At 35.2% G+C, this 22,132-nt stretch overlaps 1 protein-coding gene across 3 annotated transcripts in view; it reads left to right on the top strand.

Annotated features, from left to right (window-relative positions):
* The window catches only part of LOC122728395 (solute carrier organic anion transporter family member 1B1-like), an 83,154-nt gene extending 62,701 nt beyond the window's left edge, over nucleotides 1–20,453 (top strand). For all 3 annotated transcript variants that reach the window (XM_043966977.1, XM_043966979.1, XM_043966978.1), the window contains exons 13-15: nucleotides 2,881–2,945; nucleotides 11,438–11,555; nucleotides 19,902–20,453. In XM_043966977.1, the coding sequence (XP_043822912.1) occupies nucleotides 2,881–2,945; nucleotides 11,438–11,555; nucleotides 19,902–20,118 (400 nt within the window). In that variant the 3' untranslated portion in view covers nucleotides 20,119–20,453. The remainder of the gene's footprint in view (nucleotides 1–2,880; nucleotides 2,946–11,437; nucleotides 11,556–19,901) is intronic.
* The last annotated feature ends 1,679 nt before the right edge of the window (nucleotides 20,454–22,132 follow it).

The following is a 22,132-nucleotide window of genomic DNA, read 5'->3' as shown; positions in this document are numbered from 1 at the left end:
AGTAAAAAAATCACCAAGGTGAGTTATTTTTTCCAGCCTATGCCAGCTTAGGAACACAGACAGAGAAGTCTATGGACACTGGAAGTGGGGACAGGCCAGGAACACAGCTAGCACAGCAGCAGCAAAGGCAGTGGTAGGAAACATTCTAATGTCCAGGAGCAGTAAGACTGAACTCAAGGTTTTAAATCACCAGGGCAGATAGAGATCCCAGGGGACCCTTGAACCCTTGAAATTTATAGCTCTGGGAATAGGAATGTGTACCAGTTAGTAGCTCTGTCACCTATTACCCTGTTCTGGGTCACAGTACTAGAAGGGTGAGGGAGGAAGTGGTCATGATCCCAAGCAAAAGAGGTCCTACCATGTATGAAGGAAGGAACAAGTTCCAAAAATTTAGCTGGGTGGTTTTGAGTTTAAGAGCAAAGGAGAAATTCAGTTCTAATTGCTAGCTCCACACATGAGCCTACACTAGAATAACCAGGACAGGAAACCAACACGAAAGAAGAGTCAAGCATTCTGGTTACTCTGAATCTGCAGAACCTTACTACAGGCTAATAGTAGCTGAAACTAGTAGGATTTAGTATACTAAAACTCAACTACACACAATCCAACAGACCCTAACCAGAATCAGAAACTTGCAGAGGTTGTACCAGAAAAGCAATAAACAAACCTCTTCCCAGAAGCATTGAAGCTTTCAAGCATTGGAAACTTACAGGCCCCCAGACTGAACTGTTAAATAGCATAAAGATATAAAAAGATATATGCTTAGGCCAGGCATTCCTCCAGAAGTGAGCAGAGTCCAACACTAACATAAAGGTCAAAGTAAATAGTTGGGGAAAATGAGCAAACAACAACAAAGAGAATCTGACCATAGAAAGCTTCTATAGTGACAGGAAAGTTCAAAGCACAAACACAGAAGACAATGACTTATAAACATCTACAAATAAAGCCTCAAAGAAAAATGCAATTTGGACACAAGCCCAATAAGAATTCTCAGAAGAGGGGGCGGCTGGGTGGCGCAGTGGATAGAGCACCGGCCTTGGATTCAGGAGTACCTGAGTTCAAATCCGGCCTCAGACACTTGACACTTACTAGCTGTGTGACCCTGGGCAAGTCACTTAACCCCCATTGCCCAGCAAAAAAAAACAAAAAATTCTTAGAAGCATTTTTTTTTTGAAAATATATAAACAGAGGGGCAGCTAGGTGGTGTAGTGCATAAAGCACCGGCCCTGGATTCAGGAGGACCTGAGTTCAAATCCAGCCTCAGACACTCGACACTTACTAGCTGTATGACCCTGGGCAAGTCACTTAACCCTCATTGCCCCACAAATATATATATATATATATATATATATATATATATATATATATATACACAAACAGGGGAGAAAAATCTTTTTTAAACCAAGTACAAATATTAGAGGGGAAATGGCCAAAAAAATGAGAGTTGTGCAAGAAAGGTGTGTAAAGAGAATTAACAGCTTAGTAAAAAAAGTACAAAACATTATGGAAGAAAGTGATACATTAAAAACCACAATTAGTCAAATGGTAAAAGAGATACAAAACCTTACTAAAGAAAATAAATCCTAAAAATAGAACTGAACAAAGGGAAGCCAGTGACTCCATGAAATATAAAGAATTTTTATCAGTTCAAAAGACTAAAAATAAAGAATAAAATCTCATAGGAAAAACAACTAACCTAGAAAATAGAATGACGAGATATAACTTAAGAAGCACTGAACTACCTGAAAGCCATGAACAAAAAAAAAGTCTAGACGTCATATTTCAAGAAATTATAAAGGAAAACTGTTCAATTCAGAGGAAGAAATCAAAGTTATTAATAGCCTCATGAAAAAAATGCTCTTAATCACTAATTATTGGAGAAATAAAAACAAAACCACTTTAAGGTACAACCTCATTCACATCAGACTGGCTGAGATGACAAAAAAAAGGAAAATGACAACTACTGGTAGTAGTATGGATAAACTAGCACACTAGTGCACTTTTCATGAAGCTATGAACTTGTCCAACCATTTCAGAAAGCAACTTGGAATTATACCCAAAAGAATATTAAATTGTACATACCCTTCACCCCAGCAAGACTGCTATTAGGACTAAATATTTAGAGACCTTTTTGGGGTAGCAAAGAATTGAAAACTGAGAAGATACCCAACAATTGGAGAATGGCTAAACAAGTTGGAATACATAACTGATGGAATACTATTGTACTATAAAAAATGATGAAAGAGATGATTTCAGAAAAAAATACTTTGGAAGATCTGTATGAATTGATTCAATATAGAGTCAACAGAATCAGGAGCACAATCTACAATGAAACAGTAATATTGTAACAATAATCAACTCTGAAAGACTAAGTAACTATGATTAACACCATAATTTAAGAAAAAACTCATGATAAAACATACTATCTAGCTCTAGAAAGAAAACTAATTCAGTGCAGATTGAAGCATATTTCCTTCTTTTTCTTGTTTTTTAATTTTGGAATACAGCTAATGTGGGGATTTATTTTTGTGTGACTACATATTTGTAATAGGCTTCATTTTTCTTGCCTTCAGCTTGGGTAGAGAATGTAGAGGGAAAGAATTTGAAAACTAGGGTAAAAATTGCTGGCCTTTACAAAAGGAAGAAGGAGGAGCCAAAGAGACTAAAACATTTTTAAGTACACAGTCTTAGTCCCTGCAGAATGTTTTAAAACTTCTTGAGTCCTGCCTTACATATGTTAATGGAAATTGGGCCATTTTAGAACATTATATAGTCAGAAGATTTGCCTGTATTGCATGTACATGAAATACACTAAGAATAGTGTTTGTTCCATAATTTGATGATCTGGAGTTGTCTCACTACTCTTTGTTTTTATTTCAGTAATGTTGAGCCTGAACTGAAATCACTTGCAATGGGTTTCCATTTACTGGCTTTGCGAGCAGTAGGTATGAAATACATACATATGTGTGTTTATGTATTATTACAAACTCATCAGCTATTAAAATGTTTATGAAATTGAATGCAACAAGTATTTTAAAAGAGAGAAATTGTGTTAGAGATTAGAGATACTAGGACTTAAAAAGACATAGTTCTTGCCCTCAAGAAGCATATAACGTAATGTGGAGAGGAAAGTACATATACATAAATATGATACAAAATAGAGTGTGGTGAAGGGAAAGTATGGATCCAGTCTTTCAAGAAAATTTGAAGGGAGGAGTGGAAGAGTAATTGTTTTTAACTAGTGAAATCAATGAAAGAGGTGGATTTTGAGGTTGGACTTGGTGAATGAATAGTCTTATGAAGAGGAGAAATTGAATTCCAACCAAGAAAAATAGCCTACTGGATACACAGAGGTAGGAAACAGCAAAGCAAGATCAAAGCACAGCTAGTGATCCAACTTAGCTAAAACAAAAAAATGTGCAGAGAGAACCAGTATAAATAAAGATGGAATATTTGCTTAGAGTAATTTTGAGGAGGCCCTTAAAATTCAAGCTGAAAACTGATTTTGTTCTATAAAGAATCTCTGAAGTTTTTTGAGCAGGAGTGTGACCTGGTCAGACCTATGCATTGAGAAGTATATGTTGCAACTTTATAAATGATATACTGGAGGAAAAAGAGACAAGTGAAGAAGCCCAATTAGGATATCATTATAATAGTTGAGACAAGAGGTGATGAAGGTCTTAATCTGGATGGTTACTTGGGGTACAGATAAGGGGAAGGATTTGAGAGATATGGAGCCCAAGCCAACAATACTTTCAGCTGATTTTATATGAGGTTGATGGAAAGGGAAAAGTCAAAGTTTTTTTTTTTTCCAAAGATTTTGACCTGACTGTCTCAGGGATGATCGCCAACAGAAATACTAAAATTTTGATGAGGGGGAAAGTTTAAACAATTGCAGAATGTCAGAGCTGACATGGATCTTAGAGACCATTTAGATCAACCCCTTCTGATTTTTGACCAATATTTTTATTGTTGTTCTTTTCTAAAACTTCCTAATGGCTCTATCCTAACTAAAAAAAAATTTTAAAAAACAAAGCAAAATTCATTCTTAAAACAAAGAAATAAAAATAAAGCAAAGCAATTCATTGGCCATTTGTGACACGTTATTTCCTTTTGTATCTAAAATCCATGCCCTTTCTTCAGAGAGAAGGAAGGCAGGAAGTTACATTTTTACTGAATCTTGGAATTTCATATTTTAAAGGGAACATAGTGGCCATGAATCTAATCTATACACATAGAAAAATCCTCATAACAAAACACTTTTGAAATTGTAATCTGTTTGAAGATATTCAATGAAAGTAAGGAGCCATTATTGGCAGCCTATTTCATTTTAGGATGGCTCTAATTGTTATATAACTTTTACTTACATCAAGCTTCCATTTCCATCTTTACAATTTCTGCCCTTTACTCTGAGTTCTGCCCTCTTCAGCCAAAGAAAGCAAGTCTAATTCCTCTTTCCTCAGCAATGGAAGATAGCTATAATACTCCTTCCCTTTGCTCCTAGATCTCTCTTTTCTAAACTAAACATACCCTTGTTGCCAAGTCATGGTTAGTCACTGAATTGATCAGAATTCTATATTTTTAAGGTTTTCTTTTTACTTTATATTATTTTGGAAATTAAATAAATTGCTTTTCTGGCTTAGTTTAGTTTGCTCTGAATCTTTACATACAACTGTCGAACAATCCCTGTATTTTAAATATTCACAATCTCATACCTTAATTATTTCCTATGCCAAATTATTTTATATGCCAAAATTTGTTCAATTATTCCCAAATATTTTCATATCAGTTTTTTGCTATTGCTAAAATGAATATTTGTGTATATTTGGGATCAGTATCTCTGGCTTTGATCTCACTTAACAGATGAGGAAATAAATCTAATTTCATGCAGGATAACCTGCACATTAGAGCCATATTTTGAAAACAAGTCTTTTGAATTGAAGTCCCCCGATGTTCTTATCGTGCCAAGCATTTCAGGAGGGACAATTTATGAATTTTTTTATATATTGTGTTTGATGTGACATCACGCATCATTATTACTTATGATTAGTTCTATTGCCAGCTAATAAATTTGATGTCTTTTCTTAGCAATTCAAATAAAATGAAATTTGAAGCCAACAAAATGAATGAAGTGAAACAGATCTGAGGGAATTTCATTGTTTGTTTTGTTAATATTATATATATGGGGACAGAACTTTTAATTTCATGGACAGAAATCTCCCATATATGGAAATTCTCTCTACCAAAAAATATTGGCTTCTTATCTATAATTTCTATTCCTAGAAAGTTGCCTAAAACACTGAAGGGTTAAATTATTTTCCCAGGGTCACATAACCAGTATGTATCAAAGTAGAGGTATGGATTAAACCTAGCCTTCATGGGTCCAAAACCATCTCATTGTGATCCTCTCTATCTCTTGTTTGGTCATAAACTCTTCCCTTATCCATAGATCTGAGTTATATTTTTCCATGCTCCCATAATTTGCTTATATTACCCTTTTCCCCCTTAAATTATGTACTCATTTTTTTGGGGGGGGGCAGGCAATAGGGGGTTAAGTGACTTGCCCAGGGTCACACAGCTAGTAAGTGTCAAGTGTCTGAGGCCGGATTTGAACTCCTGAATCCAGGGCCGGTGCTTTAACCACTGCGCCATCTAGCTGCCGCCCCCCCCCGTACTCAATTTTTTAACCTCATCTTGGTATGAAATGTGAGATGTTAGTCTATGCCAAGTTTCTATCAGACTGCTTTCCAGTTTCCCCAGCAATTTTTGTTAAATGGTGAGTGCTTGCTCCAAAAGCTTGGATCCTTGGGTTTATCAAATATTAGATTACTATGGTTATTTACTAATGTATATTGTTTATCTAATCAATTCCATTGATCTACCACTCTGTTTCTTAATACAACATTTTTTTGATGATTTTATAATACCACTTTATAATACAGTTTGAGATATGACATAGCTAGGCCACCTTCCTTAATATTTTTCAAAAATTGATTCCCTTGAAATTTATCTTTTGTTCATTTGGATGAATTATGTTATAATTTTTCCATAAAATAATCCTTTAGTCATTTGATTGATATGGCACTGAATAAGTAAATTAATTTAGGTAGAATTGCTATTGGTATAATACTGGTTCAGCCTGCTGAAGAGCAATTAATTTCTCCAGTTGTTTAGATCTATCTTTATTTGTATAAAAAGTGTTTTGTATTTGTGTTCATATAGTTCCTGGAGATGACTTGAAAGGTAAATTTCCTTGTGTTTTATAATGTCTAGAGTTACTTTAAATGGAATTTCTCTTTCTATCTCCTCATGCTGGGTTTTGGTGGTAAAATATAGAAATTCTGATTGGGGGGGGCGAGGGCATATTTTATATCCTACAACTTTGCTAAAGTTGTTCATTGTTTCAATTAGATTTTAGTTGATTCTCTAGGGTCCTTTAAAAATACTACAATGTTAAATAAACATTTATTAATCATCTACCATGTTCTAAGCACTGTGCTAAGTAATGAAAATACAAAAAGAGGTTAAAGACAGTCTCTGCCCGCAAGGTCCTCGTAATCTAACTTACAATCTAACAATGGGCAAATAAATATATACAAAGCAAGCTATATACAGGTTAAATAGGAATAATTAACAGAGGGAAAGCACTGGAATTAAGAGCACTTGGCCAAGTCTTCTAGTAGGAGGTGGGATTTTAGTTGGAACTTTAAAAAATCCAGTGAATTCAGTAGAGAGCAAGAGGGAGAATATTCCAGGCATGGGAGACAGCCAGAGAAAATGCTAGGACCCAAGAGATGAAGTCTCTTGTTCATGGAATAGCCACAAGGCCAATATCATTGCATTAAAAAGTATATTTTATGGGGCAGCTAGGTGGCACAGTGGATAAAACGCTGGCCCTGGAATCAGGAGGACCTGAGTTCAAATCCAGCCTCAGACGCATGACACTTACTAGCTGTGTGACCCTGGGCAAGTCACTTAACCCTCATTGCCTCACAAAAAGAAAAAAAGGAGTATATGTTGGGGAGTAAGATGTAAGAAAACTGGAAAGGTAGGACAGAGGGAGGTTATAAAGGGCTTTGAATGACAAATCGAGCATTTTGTATTTGTTCCCTTTTGTCAAAAGAGTTGGAATTTATTGAATGAGTAAACTTTAATTTTAGGAAAATTACTTTAGTGACTAAATGAAGAATGGATTAGAGTAGGGAGAGGTTTTGGGGGGGGCAGACACAACAGCAAGCTGTTCCAATAATCAAAGAATGAGGTGATGAGGGCCTGCACTTAAGTGGTGTCAGTGTCAAAAGTGTGAAGAGGGTATAATCTGGAGATGTTTCAAAAGTAAAATTGGTAAGCTTTGGCAACAGCTTGGATATAGGGAGGAGGGGGTAAAAAAGAATAAGGAATCCAGGAAAACTCCTAGGTTCTGAACCTGAGGGACTGGGAGGATAGTGTTGTCCTCTGAAGTAATAGGACAGGTGGGGGGGGGCAGGGGTTTAGAGAAAAAGACAGAGTTTTGTTTTGGACATGTTGAGCTTAAGATATTTACTGGACGTCCAATGCAAGATGTCTGAAAGGCAGTTGGAGGTGAAAGATTGGAGGTCAGCAAAGACATTATAGCAAGAAAGATTGATTTGAAATTTCATATTCTATGCTGTTTGCTCCTTTAGAGTAGTAGCTGCTGAATCTTATGTGATCCTGATGGTAGCTCCTCAATTCTTCAACATTTTCTTTCTAGCTGCTTGTAGTCTTCTCTTTGACCCAAAAGCTCCAGGTTTTGTCTATGATGTTCCTTGCAGGGGGTGGGGAGGACTTCCATTTTGTTTTGTTGGTTTTTTCCAAGAATTTATATGGATTTTTTTTTTCCATTTTGCCCTCTGTTCTAACAGGGACTGAGAAGTTTCCTTAAATGATTTTTTAAAAATATAATGCCTAGGTTCTTTTTTTTTGTTATGTCTTTCAGGTAGCCCAACAACAATTCTTATTACTTCATTTTATAATTTCTAACCATCATTTTTATATGAGGCACTTTATATATTGTTCATTTTTGTCTTTTTATTTTATCTTAATATTTCCAATTGTCTCATGGAGTCATTAAATTATATTTGATCCATACTAGTATTCAAAGAGACAGTTATGGGGCAGCTAGGTGGCGCAGTGGATAGAGCACCAGCCCTGGAGTCAGGAGTACCTGAGTTCAAATCCGGCCTCAGACACTTAACACTTACTAGCTGTGTGACCCTGGGCAAGTCACTTAACCCCAATTGCCTCACCAAAAACAAACAAAAAAACCCAAAGAGTCATCCAAAGATTTGGATGACTTGGTATTTTTTGTGCTAAACTATTTATTCTTTTTCCAGTCTCTTCATAACTTTCATTTTCTTTTATAGTTCTTACATCATTTCAATTATAGTCATTTTTATTTTATATTTATTATGCACTTATTTTTACCATTCTTTTTTATTGAGTTTCAAATTATCTCCTTTCCTCCAGCCCCTCCCCCACCTACAAAGAAGGCAAGCAATATGATATCAATTAGACATGTGAAATCATGCAATACACTACCACATTAGTCTTGTCAAAAAAGCCCCAAAAATAAAGAAAATGAGAAAGTTTTATGTTCCAAATTAATGTTGAGAATAGTTGGACCAGTTTACAACTTCACCAACACTTTATTAGTGTACCTATTTTCTCAAATCTCCTCCAGCATTTGTTATTTCTGACGGATATAAGGTAGTACCTCATCTAGGATTATTTTAATTTGCATTTCTCTAATCAATAGTGATTTAGAATATTTTTATATGACTATAGATAGCTTTGAATTCTCCTTCTGAAAACTGCCTGTTCATATCATTTCACCACTTATCAATTGAGGAATGGCTTTTGTTTTGTTTTTTTAGTTTGTTTTTTTTACAAATTTGACTCATTTCTCCATATATATATATATGTGTGTGTGTGTATGTGTGTGTGTGTGTGTTTGGTGAGGCAACTGGGGTTAAGTGACTTGCCCAGGGTCACACAGCCAGTAAGTGTCTGAGGACAGATTTGAACTCAGGTCCTCCTGAATCCAGGGCCAGTGCTCTATCCACTGTGCCATCTAGCTGTCCCTTCCATATATTTTTATATTACTTCATTGCCTTTGGTATCTTTTAGCAAAATGTAGTTTCCCTGATTATCTCTTTTAATTAGCTCTGCTTTTGTTTTTCTTTTGTCTGAGATCATAATTGTTACCTACTTTTTTTTTTTTTTACTTCAGCTGAAGCATAAAAGATTCTGCTCCAGTCCCTTATTTTAACTCTATGTGTGTGTGTCTCTGTTTCAAATGTGTCTCTTGTAAACAACACACTGTTGAATTCTGGTTATACTATCACTTTTAAACTCTTGCATCATTTCTTCTAAAAATTCTAGTTGATCTTGTGGATAAGCTGTGATTTTCTCTGAGGTTTTGCTTGTAGGCATTTGGACATTATTCTCTTCTTCTTGGTTTTTGTCTTTGACACCTGGGCATCAAACGTATTTATTTTGTTTAGTCATTAAGCATTTTGCTCTTGGGTAACCCTTTTTTTGAAAGCTAGAAACTCTAGGGACTGAATTGGTAATCCTAACCCCCTACTTTGAGGAGAACCAAGAAATCTAAAATATGTTTTGATATAAAAGAATCTTTAGAGCTCTTGATAATGAGTTGTCATTCTGAACACCTCTGGGAAAGCCTGCACTGTGGGCCTAGCTCAGAGCTCTGGGAACAGAATCTATGCCTTTAATACTGTTTTACACAGAGGACTGAGTATAATAGCAGCTGAAATGCTGGCCTGGCTCTGAGATCTGGCCACTGAATCTATAATCCTGGCTGAGCATTATTTCACATTTTCTGCCCTGGTCACTAATCTGTAAGTCAAACTTGTGATATGGGGCAGATAAGATAACCTACAGTAATCTCCTTTTTTATTTACTTATCATTATTAAATCTTTTTTGCTTCTTATATTGTGTTTAGAGTAGTTGGGGGTACAGAATTTGGCCATACAGCTTATTCTGCCACCATGGATATACTCTATTCCAAGGATTTTCACATGCCTTTGGTATCCTTCACTCCTTTGTATAACCTTGATATTGGTTTTCAATGCCCATATAATTATATCACAATTGTTTGTAGTATAAATCTCTAGACATATTTGGTCCAACCTGGATGTTTTTCCCACTTTTATTCTCATTTCTACTCACATTTATTCCTTCTTTATTAGCATATCTGAAACTATGATGTTAGAACACAGTATGTTAATTCCACGATCTTTGATGTAGAAAATTTATCCCAATTTGTTTTTCAAATTTTGTTCATTTTTCTTCTGTTTTTAGTCTTTTGATTTTCATGCTGGAATGTTCTGTAGACAATTTTCCTTAACTAAGTATTTTACAAATTTTTTTCTTTAAAACTGCTTTATTATCCATGCATGGCTCTGTTTTATGAGATGATATTGCTCATAATTATCCAATGTCCTTCATAAAATTCTGACTGAGTTTATATTTAGAAATTCATGGCTTCTGGAAAAAATCTCTTGATTTGAAAAGCAAATGAAGGATCTTTCTGGGCTCTTTCTGGTCTCCGTGTTGTAGAAGTTAATTACATTACTTTAATACTTGGATGAAAATATAAGTCAATATGTATGTCCTTTCTGTTGTACCTTTTTCTATTTTGAATTTTCAGCTTTTTGTTTAATATGGGATATACAAAGAAATTTCAAGACTGAGAAAGCACAGGAAAATGTAAACAGAGAAGGCCTCATGTCAAAGAATCAGTAGAACTTTAAACATTCAAAATCTTTGTTCTCTGTCTGTCTTTCTCTCTCCCTTTCTCTCTTGCTCTCTTCACTCTTTTTCTTTCTCTAACTATCCCTTGGTCTCTCACTTCATTCATTCTATCTTTTCTTCTTTCCTTCCTTTTTTTCATTGATTATATTTTATGATGGCATAATAACAGGCTACTGTTTTTTTAACAAGGAAAATCTTTAGGTACGATTCAAATCAGACCTTATAGATGATAATCTAGTATCTGACAAGTCCAGAAATAATCCCTGATACTTTCATAGTAAAATGAGTTGTCCTAATTTTTTCATCCATTTGGAAGTGAAAGTGATAGAATCAATAAACCTGTTTGTCTTCCTATTCAAATTTATCCAGATAGAGTATAACACAGTTGGTTCTGAAATATATCCTTTAATTCAGTGGTTATTAACCAGAAGTCTGTGAATCTGTTGCTTTTTAAAATGTTGATAGGTACTTTAATGTACTTGGTTTACATTATGATTTCATATCTTATTTTATACTTTAAAAGATAATATTCTGAAAACTAATACAAAGATTTCAAAAGGTTGTCAAAGGACTCCATGACACACACACAAAAGGTTAAGAACCACTTCTTTTGTTTGACTTTTTTTGTTGTTATTATAGGAGGAATTTTAGCCCCCATTTATTTTGGAGCAGCAATAGATTCATCATGTCTGAAATGGGGCAAAAATAAATGTGGAAGTAAAGGAGCTTGTAGATTATATGACTCCATATCCTATAGGTAAGTTGATATTAAGAGATTCTAGAAATCACTTGACTTTTTACCAATTAATACACTTATTCCAAATGAATGAAATGATATAATCCTTTGATATTGAAGGTCATGTTTAACTTGTTGTAGCTGGTCTGAAAGGACTGAGGAAGGCCAGGTTAAGTACAGTTTACATCCTATTCAGGAATCTTGGATAAAAAGACAAACAGAAAACTGAAGGCAATAGAGAATTCCATTCTACCATTTGTTTTCCCTCAGAGCTATTGATCCATAGAAGGCATGAAGATGGGTATCCTTATTTTTTCTACCCCACAAAGAGATATGTTCTAGTGAAAACTGATTGTAATTTACATTTATATAGTACTTTATAGCATACAAAACACTTTTACATTAGATGCATCATCTCACTTTTAAAATCACTAGAAAAGGGTGATAATTAAAATATCTTAATTTTTGCTTTTACTCCACCAAGTGTATGACTTTAGACAACTTACTTAACCTCTCAATAGCTTGGTTTCCCTGGCACTGAAAATGGAATATAGTTCCAGATTTACATACCTCAATTAAATGTTAACTCAATTTAATTCAATAAAGATTTAGCAAGTATTTTGTATATGCAAGATATTGCACTAAGTTCTTGTGATACAAAGATGAAAAATTATAAGTTCTTGCCATTCTAGAGGTTATGGATTAGAAGAAGAGTTGAGATAACTTAATACATCACTTTAATTTCAGGGTTTTTTAATGAATATATGCTTAGAAGTCAAAAGAGTGATAGGGAAACTAAATCAGCTCTAGATCAGGGGAACAGAGGAGATGAAATTGAACACCAAGAAGAAAGTAAAACTTGGGCTGAGCCTTGGGAGAGGTGAAGGATTTCAGTTAGCAGAGATTGGGGATCCATGGTAGCTAGAATGAATGAATGAATGAATGAGAATTTGTTGAGTGTTTTTTTATGTGCCAAGCATTGAGATAAGTGCTAGGATACAAATAGAAAAGTGAGACAATGTCTGTTCTCATGAAGTTCATATTCTAACTGTGGAAGATAATGTATAAAAGAGAATTCATTTACAGGATTGACAGTCCAGGAAGTTCTAAGAGTACAAGGATAAAAAGAAGAGTAAGGCACATGGGTACTCATGATTCATCAACAAACCAAATAATGGGGTAGGGGAGGATGGAAATTATGGAGTGCATAGAGGTAATGGTAACATCTGCAGAACATTAGGGTACAGAGGCAGATTGTAAGGTTTAATGGTCTTCAATCTCCCATTAGATTTGTTGCTCCCATCATTTCAAGGTAGCCTAGAGACCAGAGAAGGGATAAAGGAAAGGCAAGGAGGAAGGGAGACCTTTTATAGGTCTTCTTGGGCCTGGTAAGAAAAGGGAAGACTCACCATGAGGAAAGCCACTCCCCTTACCTTCTAGTGTGGGAAGGACAAAATAAGATCAGGAACAAACAGTCTAGTTTAGCTAGAAAAGTGAGTACACAGTTGCATATTTTAGAAGGCAAAACACCTTATTTATGTAATGTGTTATTGAAAAGACCCTTCATCCTGAACTGGTTTTGTCAAAGTTTGTGTTTACCCCAGACCCACAACTAACAGGAAATGGAGTAAAGAATTTACATGTCTGTAATACCAAGTCAAACTCCTCTTTGTGGATCAGCAAAAAAGAATCAGTACATTAACGGCAGAAAGGATTCCTCACAACAAAGAGGTGTCCACCACAAGTACAAATACAAGAAGTTTATAGCCATCTAGTTTGCAACAAAAAATGTAGTATGCATTACCTCTACTAAACCATGTGACAAGTGAGGAATTCTCTAGAATATCAGGTATAACAAGTGTTTTAGAATTATTTTTTTTCTTAAAAGCAGCAACATAGGCATTTAATATATAAAGAGTCACAAGTCGTTCAAATCTGGCCTCAGACACTTAACACTTACCAGCTGTGTGACCCTGGGCAAGTCACTTAACCCCATTTGCCTCACTAAAAAAAATAAAAATAAAAAAAACAATCAAACAAAAAAAAAGAGTCACAAGTCATGTATAGACCACTCGCTAGCAGACTAGATCTCTCACAAATAGCTGATCAAGAAGTTAAAAATTTGATGGAGGGGGCAGCTAGGTGGTGCAGTGGATAAAGCACTGGCCCTGGATTCAGGAGTACCTGAGTTCAAATCCGGCCTCAGACACTTGATGCTTACTAGCTGTGTGACCCTGAGCAAGTCACTTAACCCCCATTGCCCTGCAAATTTTTTTTTTTAATTTGATGGAATAAGCAAAGGATACAACTACTTGGACAAAAATTGATTTTGACTTTCGGTGGATCTTGGCTCTCATTATGGCAAACCATGACAAATTTTAATATATATATATGAGTTTGAACATTGCCTCTGACATTAACTATATCAACATGGAAAAGTAATTTAATCTCTCTGAACCTCAATTTCTTCATATGTAAAATGAGTATAATAATACCACTACTGAACTATTTTGAAGATCAAATGAGATAATGTATATCAAGTACTTTGTGAACTCTAAAGAGTTGTATAAATGTCAGTTGATCCTATATTTTCCTGGTTCTCCTCTTGTCTGTCTGATATCTCCTTTGCTGGATCTTTCTCTCTTTATTGCCATCTTGGCATGGCTATCCCTGGGCCTCTTTTCTCTGCACACTTTATTATTTGGGTATCTTTTCTAGTCTCAGGGATTTCAGAGTCATCTCCATGCAGATCACTACCAAATCTATGTAGTTAACCCTGTGTTCTCTTCTGTACTGCAGCTGCACATCACTAACTACTCACTGGACATAGTCCCTGAATCAGAGAATTTCAGTTTTAGGAGGGACCTCAGTGGCCATGTAGTCCAACTCATACTCCAAAAAGAATTCCTATTATAACATATCTGACAAGTTCTCATCATAGACATACATGGAGCATGGGCTAAAGCACCCTGAAGTGAACTATAACTTTTGGTGGATTTCTCAAACCCTTCAGACACTTAATTCATTACATTGGGAGTTCCCAACACAGACAATGGACTCCAAAGGGGTTGGAAAGACTTGTCAATGGGGCATGAAAAATACTTTGATCTGATTTTTTAACTTATTTCCAATAAGAAAGTTACTCATTTTTATATACCTTTGGAAAAGGTATATAAAAAGGTATATTCTAACTAAATCTGCTCATAAGGATATAATTTAACTATTTGATTTTTATATATGGTGAGCTCTTGAATTTATTTCTCTTCTTATTGAATGGGGGTGCTGGGATATTTATTGAAATTCAAGGGACACTAGGAGTGAAACAGTTTGGGAACCCTTGTACTACACTCAAGTGGGAGCAATGCTAACTTTCTCTCTACGTTTACCAACAGATCTGTTCTATGCACTCCTGTACAAATTATACAGTCTCAATTTGAAGGCTTCTAATAAGGAGAAATCTCCATTTTGTGAGACATCCCATTTCAATTTTGGATAGCTCTAAAAGTTAAGAAGGTTTTCCCCCCAATATCAAACCTATCTTCGCCTCTGGAATTTCCACTAATTGTCCCTGGTTCTACCTTTGGGACCAGATAGGTGAAATCGAATCCCTCTTCCACATGACAGCCCTTCAAATGTTTGATATACCTAGCATGCCCTCTGGCTCATCTATTCTGCAGTCTTTTTTTTTCAACAAATATTTATTTGATCTGCATTCTCATATCACATCTTCCCAGATGAACCATTGGTATCTCAATATCAATATATTCAAAATTTAACTCTTTCCCTTTCAACCTATTTCCTATGCCCCAAACCCATGTATATACTGACATGCTTCCTTATTCCTATTTGGGGCACCACTATCTTTCCAATCACTCTGCTGCACAACCTCATTCCTTATGTCTCCAATCTCCTATCCAATCAATTGCCAAATATTGTAGATTCTGCCTTCAGAACATGTCTTACACCATTTATTTACCTCCCTCTCACTTTTCAGTCTTAACACTCAATTCATTTTCTCCATAACATGACCATTACCCTTATTTAATCCCCTAATCATCTCTCTACTAGACCTATTATATTAACCTCATGATTGGTCTGCCTTATGTCAGTCTCTCCCCTCACCAATGTGTCATTCTCAAACAATCACTATAATCTCCCTCACACCAATGATGTCAGTGGTGGATAACTCTAACAATGTCAATTCTTCACCTGGGGTCTGTATATATTTTTTAATATTTAATAACAATTTTAACATAATCACAATCTTCTGTAATCTTTAATTTCAAAAATTATTCTGAGAAGTCCATAGACTTGAGGATATTTCCAAAGTCTATGACACAAAACAGGTTAAGAACCCTGCCCCAGAGATTAAAATAAAATACAAACACCTCAGGATTTCATTTAAGTCCTAAACAAGTTGGTTTCTAACTGCCTCTCTATCCTTCTTTGCTATATACTATTCCACTTCAAGAATTCCATATTTAGAAAAAATAGACTTCTGGCTATTCTTCAAACACAACCTTACTTCTTCAGTTCCTTTGATTTGGACAGGATGTCCCTCATGTTCCTTACACCTCCATCTTTCTTAATTTTTGTCTTCCTTCAAGGCTCAAATCAGATGTCCTCTTCTTTCCTGATCTAGTGCCATCCCTCCCCCCTTTGCTAGTTTTCTCCCCCTCCTACTTCATATCAAATTACTTTGAATTTATTTATCTGTAAGCCTATTCTATCCCTAAATAAAACAAAATATCCATTACAGGTAGAGACTATTTTTGTCTTGGTTTCTAGTACCTTGGATTTTATATGTAAATATATCTGTTTAAGTTAATTGAATCTTGTGTCTCAATTTCCATTTGACCTGTTCTGTTCCATTTTAACCAGTCTGAAGATCATTCTACTTGGCAGAAAAAAGAAAACTTAGAAAATAGTTCTCTTTTCTCCATTATCAAACTCATCCAAACTGAAAATCCTCTCTGAATTTTTATTTCTCCTGTCTCCATCATAGATACAAAGTTCGTTTTTGTATTCTGAGTACTTTTTTCCAGCCTCAGATTTTTTGTGTCATCATTAACATTCTTGACCTTTATCTCATAAGATCATGCATTCCAATTTATTTCTTCTCAGTAACCTGATGTTACTTCCACAACTTTTACATTCTTATCAAAATCTAAAGTCTCCTCTCTCTGACTCATGAAAATAATTTGGGTTTTGCAATTTCAAACTGGATATGTTATGGATATCTTATATTCAAGTTATACAAATCTGAACTCATTATCTTTCCTACCAACTTCTTATTCATCCAGACTCCCAACCTACTTGCCATTCTCAATTCAGTCTCCCTCACCCCCTATATCCATTCAATTTCCAAGTCTTGTTGATTCTGAAGTTGAAACATCTCTTGTATAAATGCCCTTTTCTCCTCTGACAGTGTCACAACCCTGGTATAGGCCTTTATCACTTTTTACATTGACTATTGCCATAGTCTACTGGTTATGTTTTTTTCTTTAAGCTCTCTCTACTCTGCTCCATCCTTCACTGACCTGTCAAAATGATCTTTCTAAAACATAGATCTGACCATGTCACTTTCGTATTCAATGAACTCTTGTAGCTCCCTATTACCCTCAGCTTCAAATACAAAATTCTCTGTTTGGTTTTTAAAGTATTTCATAAACTGGCCCCCACCTACCATTTCAGTCTTCTTACACCTTAATTTCCTGCACATCCTCTGATGCTGGACTCCTTGTTCATCAAACAAAACACTTTATTTTCATTAAATGTCTCAAATGCCTAGAATTCTCTCCCTCAAATCTGCCTCCTGACTTATCTGGCTTTTTTCAAGTCTCAGCTAATAATCCACCTTCTACAAGAAGCCTTTCATAATCTCCCTTAATGCTAGTGCTTTCCCTATAACCTATAATTTATCATGTATAGAACTTGTTTGTACAGTATTGTTTGCCTTTTTTCTGCTTCATCAGACTCTACCTCTTTGAAAGCAAATAGGGAATATTTTTCACCTTTTTTGTATCCCCAGCATTAAGTACAGTGTGTGGCACAGAGAGAAACAATAAATGTTTGCTGTCCTCATAATTTGATCAGAATTTTATTCTTGAAAGTATCCCATTTCTTTCAGGCAGACTTCCAGGGCAGGCCATTAAATTCCAGTTCTGCTTCTCTGGAATCTGAGTTCTATGCTCTCAAAATTTAAGATGTGTGTCATGCTATATTCACTTTGGGGTTTGTGCTTGCTTCCTCTAAAGACTCCTCTTATTTTCACTTTGGCAATTATTTTCTTTTTATTGGTCAGAATCAGGCCCAGAATAGCATTTTCTCTTTCCAACTTTTGAAGAATTTCAGAAGATCAGTAAAGCAAGTGAAAAGTTTGTGTTTTGTTCATCCCCAAAGGACACTTAGTCAAATAATAGGATGATAGCTTTAAAGCAAAACCATAGACATTTTCTGGCCTAACCCCATTATTTCAAAGGTTAAAAAAAGCAAAACCTAGAAAAAAGAAATGTCAAAGACACATGGGTAGTAAGTAGCAGGGTCAGGATTTGAACCCAAATCAAAAACCAGGACTCTTCTTCCTACATATATTCTGTATAGTTGAAATTCTCTGTCACTTATGACTTCCTGCCACATTTGTGATCTATTTCCATTTCTTCTCTTTTCCTGAATGGGCCACAGCATATTTATACCTTATTGCTCCTTTTCTCCAATGATTCTCCCATAAAAGTTACCCACCTCTAGTTGAAAGATTTCTCACCTAAGTATATATTCTTATTAAACAATGCTACTTTACCACCTGATGAATCTAGTTTGTTGCTTTTGAATAAGTTGTACCTTTCCCACCCAAAGAGCAGACATCAGTCTCATCTTTCTACTTCTCAGTGATATCAATGTTCCCCTTGTGTTAGAGATGTTCATAACATGAAAATCACAAAACCAACTTGGGAAATTTTCTTACTCCCTTTGGAGTACTCACAAACAGAAGACCTGAAGACATTTATTCATTGTACCACCAAATAGACTGAAACGGATTCCCCACTTGTTAACACAATATTCACAATATTCCAGAAGAAAAAAATAAGTGTTATTAAAGGAGTAAAACAAAGCAGAGTTTCATTAATGAGCAACAATTAGTTTGAAAATTATGTGGAGCAGAGTGGCCTGAATGTGGAATCATGAAGACCTGGATATGAAATCTAGCTCAAGCACTTTGAAGCTATGGAATCCAGACTAGTAATTTACCTTCTCTGGGCTTCACTTTCTTCATGGAGATAATAATGAAACACAAGGTTATTTGTGAGTTTCAAATGAAATGGTAACTGTAAAGCACTTTACAGGTCTGAAAACATTCTACACTGCGTCCCAGTATGTCCCAGGCAGTTTTAATTATTAATCAATTAATTAACATTTATTAAGCACATATTGTGTGCCAAGCACTGTGGTAAGCTATTAGAACTGAAAACTATACCAAAACTTTGGGGACATAATGCATGAATGTTAGTTATTGTTGTCATATACACACACACACACACACACACACACACGTGTGTGTGTGTGTGTGTGTGTGTGTGTATTCCCAGCATCACAATCTTCAATATAAGGCTTCCCCTAACAGAAGCGTCTCTATTAGTCCTATCACTACCAGTCAAAAGTAGAAAAAAAGAACGGGTATACTGTAGGAACTTTTATCTTCATTTGTTTCCCATTTTCCATGGTTCTTCCAACTCTATAGTAGAAACAAGTTGAGTAAAAGTCTTTAAGACTCTACAATTTTTGGGTCCTACCTCTTCTGTGTAAAATGAGGGCAAAACTCTAAGGCCTCTCCTTCTCTTCTGATTCTTCAGTTTTTGTCTTTTGATCTCCCTTCTATTCCAAGAAAAATCAGCCTCATCTTCCACCATGCACAAAATCTAATGAATGAGTATTTTCCTCCTAGTCATTCATATGAGAGGAATAAAAGGAAGGAAAAATTACATCATTACTAAATATGTCTACTTAATTAAGAGCTCTAGGTCAACATATTTATTACTTATTCCTTTAAAACTTGTTCCAGATGCAAATGAACTAACTAGTTTCTCACAGGAGTCAACTCTACCAATAATACATCAGTTTATGGAATGAATATATTTGGTTTATAAAGACAGAAATTCTTAAATTGATTTTTAAACTATCTTTTTAAGCAACTTTCATAGTCTGGCTGATACAATGAAAGAGGAACAAAACATAATTCTAATTTTTATCATATTTTAATTTTATTATTTTATAACAATTCATTGTAAATCCTCTTAAACATATATAGTATGTGAATCATTCCATTTTATTAAAAAATTTAAAGTTCTGTTTTTTTATCTTCTTTTGCAGAAACATCTTCTTTTCCTTATATTTAGGGTTAGAAGTACCAGTGTTCATCTTATATATCATATTATACATGATGATGAAGAAAAAATATGGAGAAAACAACACTGGATCTTCTAATAGTGGGGGAATAGATGTTGATGAATCAAACCTTAAAGAGCCTCTAAAAAGTAACAAAGAGTTTGCACCCCTTGTTCATGAGGACAGTGAAACACACATTTAAAAAAAGGTTGTATTTGTTCACAATCAAGATTCCTTTACTTCTTGAATGAGATCCAAAAGCATCAGGAACCAAAATGTCAGCTAAAAGCAGATATTTGATTTGATTACAATAATCTTTTTGAGCTGAAACTGTTTGTTCTTTTCACTACACTTTTTTCTTTTAGAACATTAATTAGGGATATGGAAGTGATAATGACACAAAACCTAAATGAAAAAAGAGGTGGTAGAACATGTCATGCTGCAGTATAGTTCTGTGATTATGATGAAAGCACATTGTTCACATATCATTGAAAACTAAAATAACTTGTGGGATTTAATAAATAATTGGAAGAAAAAGATTTGTTCAATTAAATATTCCTATGAATTAGTAAAGTTGGTATATATCCTGGGCACAGTTAAAAGGAAAGATGAAAGAACCTATAGTAACAATTAACTCCTGCTAACCAAGAAGAAATTGTTATTATTTGACAAGCAATATATATGCCAATGCATGGAATTGCCACTGACTCTAAAACTATATATTATTCATTTTCTTGAACTAGAACAAAATGATTCCAAGGTATGAGTATTGAAAGAGATGAGATAGAAAGAGTAAATGCTTCTAAAATTTTTTATCCTCATAACAGAAATGAGGGCAGAAATGTTTATAAAACCTTTTGAATTATCTTCCGAATCCCTGAAACTGGAGCTCTTGATCTAACACTACTCACTTCCTAGTGTCCAATAATCAGGATTAAGTTAATTTGTGAATAGACCATCATTAAGATTTGCTTACCCTCATGTGTATCCCAAGACTCCCATACCTTACTCACTGTCTGAAATTCCACAATTAGAACAAATGGAGCCACATGAGTCATTCATACATAAACTGGAATGAGCTAATGATACTATGTAAACCAATCACACTTCAAGAGGACCATTGATGATTTATTCTACACACCTTCCAAAAGAGAGGTAGTGGGTTTGTATGTGGTCATTGTAGGAATTAGTTTAATGTGATTATGCATATTTGTTATAAGGATTTTGTTTTTCTTTTTTTTTTCCCCCAAGGGGAAGAGAGGCACAAAGAAGAGAAAATAAATCTGTATTAATCAAATGAAAAAATAATTTCGAAATGGAATGGGGGGAGGCATCTAGGTGGCACAGTGGATAAAGGACTGGCCCTGAATTCAGGATTCAAATCCAGCCTCAGTCACTTGACACTTACTAGCTGTGTGACCCTGGAAAAAAGTCACTTAACCCTCATTTCTGCCCAAAAAAAATGTTTTTAAAAAATGGAATGGGCTACCTAACGAGATAGTGTTTTCATTTACCTGTAAGTCTTCAAGAAGAATCTGGCTATCTTTTTGTTCTATATGTTAGGGTGGGAATTCTTTTGGGTATTAGTTGGACTAGATGGCTGCTGAGGCCTCTTCTAGCTCTCAGTTCTGTGATCCACTCCTACAGCATCAATTACCACAATACAGATAATTCTCAAAGCTACATACAAAGCCAAATCCCATAAAATGTGTGAGATTCAAAATTGGATATTAGATCATAAATCTCCCCTACTTAACCTTTCCCTTAATTTATCTCCCAGACTAGTAAATGGAAGAAGCTTTTGGTTTTCTAGATAGACCTTTTATTGTTATGGTAGTCACAAGGTGATGTTGATTAGAAGGATAGGAAAGTAGAAACACAATACAAATCTTCTTAAGTCTAAACTTAGTCTATATTCCTTATAAAAACTCACCAAAACCGAAGGCCACCTTTGGAGAGAGAGAGACTGTCTGTGCAGCAGTCAGGAGACCAGCAGAGCAGGAAAAAGCCCCACTTCTGTTCTCTCCTTGCCTTTTCAGCTCGCACCCCGGAAGTCGAGTGCATAGCAGGCAGTCTGACATGCGCAGGTGGCGCACTGGCGTTCGTAGCTCATGCCATTGGTCTCCTCCCCGAAAGGGTGGTCCTTCAAAAAACTGGCGTCTTTCAGTTATCCTAACTGACTGTTAAAAAACTTTCATATTTTTTTACCACAAATG

Source organism: Dromiciops gliroides, chromosome 5 (assembly GCF_019393635.1).
Source record: "Dromiciops gliroides isolate mDroGli1 chromosome 5, mDroGli1.pri, whole genome shotgun sequence".
Taxonomy (NCBI): Eukaryota; Metazoa; Chordata; class Mammalia; order Microbiotheria; family Microbiotheriidae; genus Dromiciops; species Dromiciops gliroides.
The sequence above is the reverse complement of the archived record's forward strand: the minus strand, read 5'-3'. Positions and strand labels throughout refer to the sequence as shown.